This window comes from Meleagris gallopavo, chromosome 20, assembly GCF_000146605.3.
Source record: "Meleagris gallopavo isolate NT-WF06-2002-E0010 breed Aviagen turkey brand Nicholas breeding stock chromosome 20, Turkey_5.1, whole genome shotgun sequence".
NCBI classification, from domain to species: Eukaryota; Metazoa; Chordata; class Aves; order Galliformes; family Phasianidae; genus Meleagris; species Meleagris gallopavo.
Window position 1 is genome coordinate 5,192,294 of NC_015030.2, and position 6,010 is coordinate 5,198,303.

Here is a 6,010-nt window from a genome sequence, read left to right on the forward strand (position 1 = left end):
GGAATGAGATGATTTAAATATTTGCTTTGTGTGTTAATTCTGAAGATAAGTAGAAATAAGGGGGTTAAAAGGAGCACAGGCTCCTATGATTCTATGATTCAGATTTTTTCTTGATTCTATTGAAAAGATCTTGCAACAGAAATTGATGGATACAATTCACAGTGGTATCAAAAGCATCACTGTTGCATATAGGCTGTACTGGTAAGACTGTACTTAACTATTTCTTTCCCTTTTGTATGTTCCTGAGAGCACCTGGGAGACTTTTGTAGGTCATCCATAACAAATGAATCTTGAAAGCTGATGGCAGTCCACAGAATCATAGAATTGCATGGGCTGGAAGGGACCTTAAAGATATGCAATTCCAACCCACTGCTGTGGGCAGGGCTGTCTCCCCCCCTAGATTGGGCTGCCCAGGACTTGGGCTTGAATGGCTCCAGGGATGGAGCATCCAAAGCTTCCCTAGGCAGCTTGTGCCAGAGCCTCACCACCCTCTGAGTAAGAAATTTGCTCTTAATATCATCTAATCTACATCTCCTCTCTTTTAGTTTAAAACTGTTCCCCCTTGTCCTACCACTATCTGCCCATGTATATACAGTTTGTTCCCCTCCTGCTTATAAATTCCCTTTAAGTATTGGAAAGCCATAATGAGGTCTCCTTGGAGCCTTCTCTTCTCTAGAGTGAACAAGCCCAGCTGCCTCAGTCTTTCTTCATAGGAGAGATATTCCAGCCCTTTAATCATATTTATGCTTTTCCTCTGGACCCAATCCAACAACTCTGCATCTTTCTTGTACTGGGGGCCCCTCAGGATGCAGTACTCCAGATGGAACCTTAAAAGGGCAGAGTCACCTGGGACAATCCCCTCCCTCTCCCTGCTGCCACCCTTCCTTTGATGCAGCCCAGGATACTGTTGGCCTTACGGGCTGAAAGCACACACTGCTGGTTCATGTCCCACTTTTCTTCCACCAGGACCCCCACATCCTTCCACACAGGGCTGCTCTCAAGTTCTCCCAGTCCAAAAACATGTTTGGGATTGCCTTGACTCAATATTTTTTCTTTTTGAATCTCCTTACATTCACGTGGGCCCACTTTCCAAGCTCAACCATGTTCCTCTGGATGGTGTTCCTTCTTTCTGTCCTATCAACTGCAGCACTCAGCTTGGTGTCATCTGCAAACTCACTGAGAGTGCACTCAATCCCACTGTCTGTGTCACTGGTAGCTGTTGAAGAGCACCAGACCCAAGACAGACTCCTGGGGAACAGCCCTCCTGACTGGCCCCCAGCTGGACATAAAGCCATTGACCACAAGCCTCTGGCTGCAACCATACAACCACTTCTTTATCCACCAAATAGTCCACCTTTCAACTCCATATATTTCCAATTTAGAATTAAGAATATGTTGTAGGACCATATCAAAGGCCAGAAATCAAGGTAGATAACATCAGTTGCTCTTCTTGTGTCTACTGATGCCATCACTCCATCACTTCCACAGAAGGCCATCACATTGATGAGGCATGGTCTACCCTTGGTGAAGCTGTGCTGGCTGTCTTGCATCACCTCACTGTCACATATATCACCGAGAAGGACCTGTTCCATGGTCTTCCCAGGCACAGATGAGATGCTCACTGGCTTGTAGTTTCCTGGAGCTTCCCAACAGCCATCCTCTAAAGAAAGCTACTTGTCAAAAAAAGCTGTATGCTTGCCTCTCAAAATCATGGCACACATATACAGTAGTGTGGTTAGCTTCTGTACAGCCTGTGTACAGCTGTGTACAGCAAGTTTTACAAAGGTAAGCATCACTTGGTAGAGTTTGACCATGAGACCACAGAGTATAGCCAGTAGCATGAGAGGTGGCTTTGTGTTACCATGTGAATTGCTCCTGATCGGCTGTGTCTCCTTGGGTCAGCAGAGACAGAGGTCAGTCACTGCAAAGGGAACATAAGGCAATTTGTGTCTGCACTTAGAATGTCCCCATTTGCTTTATACACTTTTGGAGTAGGTGAAACTTGGCATTTTCCAATTTTGGTGGATAGTCCATCTGTATTTTTGAGAACCCTCACCTCCACAGCCATTCCCAGCAGAGGTCCTGGGATAATTAGTTGTGTTTACACTGTAGCCTAACAAAGAAAGAGAATAAGATGTTTTAAAGCAAAGTCACTTTTCTGGTTTACTATTTGAACTTGGAGTTTCTTTCAACCACTGTTCTCATTGTTGCTGTTACTTGTAAAGCTCTGCGCTCTGAAATTCTACACTTTATGGATCAAAAGTTATCTTAAGTGTTTCCACACTAGACAGAATTTCAACAGCTTTGACATCACTGACAGTTCTAAGAGCAATCCATGTGGGTAAAAAGCTGGCCAGAGAAAGTCTAGTAAAATATTAACAAACAGAATGAGTGCTCTGGCTCTGGCTTCGTTCTAACTATGAGAAGAGCTAAAGAAAGGCTCCTGATTTCTCCCCAGTTGCATAAAACTTTTCATCTGTGAAGTGCTTCACAAATATTAACTAATCCCCTGGTTACGTTTTCTTCGCTTCAACGTTCTTCTGCTCAATAGGAACTTGTTTGAGATGGTGTTCTTTCCGAAGCATGGTCAGACATGAGCAAATAGCTAGGGACTCCTTTTTTAAATAACATTTTCCATTTGGGGAAATGCCTGCATCTTTCTAGATCTGAACAATAACAACATAAATAAAAATTAGGGAATGTTGATCTCTGACTGTAAGCACAAATCAAGTAGAAGTTCAGCATTTCAACAACACATTTTTAGGTCTGTTTTCAAAAGCAGCTTGGGCTCCTAGCTGTGCTCTCAGTAGCTCTTGTTAGTGAGGTCACTTCTGAAAGTGATTTATAGGCTTGATGTTAGGTGTGTCTTTTCCTTATCTGATTGTTCGCTTGCGGAAATCAAGATACTGCATTAAATTTCTTGCCACTGTGCATATCCGTGCTGATTTTATTAAAGGTCCTTTGGACATGTGAGCAATGCCAGGCAGAACCAGAACCAGATGAAGGTTTTTATTCAGAGTTTGCTTGGGACATTTCAATTCAAATAGCATTTCTCATTCTGGGGCACTGGTTCTTTGTCTTTTTCTGCTTTGTAGAACTTGCCAATTGCAGTTTAAATTGTTTAGATTTCTGTACTAACACAGCTTTTTGTCTGTCCAGAACTTTTCAATCGCCACATGAAATGCTGTTGTTCCATGCTGTTGTTCTAAATATCTAAGCAGTCTTTAATAGTTACAGCTGTAACATCTTTAGTGCCAGGAGACAAGCACAGAGAAGATCTCAGAGGAAGGGATGCATGCGGTGCATTGGTGCTTGGTTGCTTTGCCTTTGGATCTATAGGAGTAGGGCCTCCCACAAAATGTCTGAAAGCCATGCCCTGGTTTGGATTCAAAAGGTCCTTCAAAACTGAGACAACCTTTCAAAACCAGACCACTGGTAAGCAGTGCTGGCAGGGTGATGCTGATGTAGATACCCTGCTGTTTCTTCAGACCACAAATGATATTCTCATTCTGCTATGGCCCCTGTTCAAGAAAAATAATCTCTGAAGCTGTATCCATTACTTTCCAAACAGTGCCTCCTGCTTTGTTCCAAAGCACTGATGTTTTTGTGAAATTCTGCTTTACTATCTGATAGACAATTCAAGTCCTTTTTCCAGGAAGGGCAATGCATCCAAAGCTTTTCCAAGTACTCAAACATCAGTTCTCTTCAGTGCCTCCTGCTCTGTGGGTAACCACGAGGTGGCAAGCTGAACATTTCATAACGATGGCACAAGAGCCCACTGCGCTTTTGCCACCTGTAATAACAAATGGCAGGAGGCCAACCCAGCACAAATATTGCACACCCATAAGTGAACAACTGCTTCAATCTGAGCCTGAACACAAGAATGATTTCAGTGTGTCGTGTTTTGCACAGAGCTATAAAACTCCAATAGATTAATTCATTCCAAACATCAAAGAATACGTTTTCTTTTTGTCCACCTCCAATTTTGTTTGGACTTTCTATCTTGTTCTGATGACTACGAAAATTTACCTTCTGCTAATAACTTCTGTGTGATGAATTTCAAACCTTTCTCATGCTGTACCTGGATCTGGAAGCCATCAGTCTTAAACATTTCCAACTTGTACAGATTGCTGCAGTATGTATTATTCTGCCAACTGCTGTCTGCTTTGGTTCTCTATAAATCTAAAGTTAAAATCTCAGTGCACTGAAAAATAAGGATTAAGTAGTTGGAGCCAAGCACCTGTAAACATTACTTACAGCTCACAATGAATGCTGTGATTGACCAATTCCACTTATCTTATATAGTAAAAGTTGTGATAAGGCTGAAGTTCATTTCATTGAAGGTAGATAGTGGAATTATGTGAGAGACCACAGGATGGGTTCCCATCAGCACTACGATCAGTCTCTGCTTCCCAACCAAAGGGACTACATTTTTAGTCCCCTCTAGCACACAGAAAATAAAGGTTTCCACTGCAAATGTTTTCCTGTGCAAGAGAAAAGGAAAACAAACAAAACCCACATGATAATAGCAGTAAGGCAGCTTTGCCAAGCCCACAGAGCTGCCTTTGAGCCCTTTGGATCGGGCTTCTCCTAACACATTTTACTACAGCTCTCATGGCTCCTGGTGGTTTCTTGAAAGAGATCAAGTGATTGCAGCCAACTCCTTCATCACCATTTCACAATATGGGAGTAGGCAGGGCTAACTTCGCCTGGCGTTATTCAATGTGTAAGTATTGTGTCTTCTCTCACAGGGGAGAGAAAACATGTAAAACTTGATGTTTAAAAACAGCTGAACAGGTAGGTGGTGCTTGAGTTGCGCCTTGTGATTAAATGCAAACACTAGCACAAAGTGCTTTTAGCCATTTGTTTGTTTGTTTATATATTTGAGCAGTGGAATTTGAAATCACGCATTCAACCGAGCGAGCTGGAAAATGTCAGGAACACAGCAATGCCACGAGTGAGCCTGAAATGCCCACAGCACATCTGGCAGTCAGAGGTACCAAGCTGGAGGTTCAGCAGAAGCTAAAATCCAGGAATTCTCCTTGTACATACCCCATAAAACGAAAAATCTCTCCTACCGTGGCAAAAATCCGCAACTACAATATTAAAGACTGATTTATTTGTTGGCTGCAAGTCCTGTGTCTGCTATTCAGTTGCATTAAAATACGTAAATGTGATCTAAATATCGCTTTGGTGTTCATTTTTGTATGTCAGGTTGGGGTGTTTGAGGTCGGAAGAGAAAACAAGTACTCTATCCCATGCTGTCAGCCAACATAAAGGGTTAATCTGCATATGTGGTGAGATTACAGTCTTCACTGTTAATACAGGTTTATTTTAATTATATGCGTTCAATATTGCTTGCATCATGGATTTGGAAATGCCCACTTAATACATATGTAAATCGTTGTGCCTTTAGGCAGGGCTTCCAGGTCTTTAGGAAATATTTGTTGAGAAATCATAGATGCGATTTAAGCTCAGAAGTGGGATGCACCAACCTACTTGTTTTCTTACAATTAGCGATGCAACCGTTAATCCCGTGCAGCTATCTTAGCACTTACAGAATGGGGGTTGAAAAGATCACACCTTCCCCTGTATTCTTTCTCATCTTCTGCCTTCCTTTCCGCTTGTTCAGAGAGCACGAGAGAGCGTAAAATGGAACTGCTGTCCTCACAACAGAAATAATGTTTTTGTTAAGCAAGAGATTTCATAAAGTTGAGAGCAGTGAAAAGCATTCCTCAGCAACTCTTAGAATCTTGCAGAAGTGTTGTGAGAAATAAGTCTTACAACAGATGAAACCAAAGAAACCCGAGTGGGTTGTGATGTAATGGGGGATATCTGTGTGGTTAGGAACATTCCAGGATGCTTAAAATGTAATCAGTGTATTCTTCTCACATTCTCAGCAATGCTGAACTCCCTTGGAGTATTCCAGTGTTGAACTATGAGTAAAAGAAATAGATATTGGAAGTGGGAAGGAAAGGGGAAGGGAAAGGAAAGGGGAACAGCAGGGGAA

The 6,010-nt window shown here is 42.2% G+C and overlaps 1 protein-coding gene across 1 annotated transcript in view; it reads left to right on the plus strand.

The window, feature by feature from the left end:
- CCDC57 (coiled-coil domain containing 57) overlaps positions 1 to 5,177 on the plus strand; it is a 28,807-nt gene extending 23,630 nt beyond the window's left edge. The window contains 1 exon segment of the mRNA XM_031556382.1: positions 4,889 to 5,177. Coding sequence (XP_031412242.1) covers positions 4,889 to 5,115 — 227 coding nt within the window. The 3' untranslated portion in view covers positions 5,116 to 5,177.
- Positions 5,178 to 6,010: the final 833 nt, after the last annotated feature.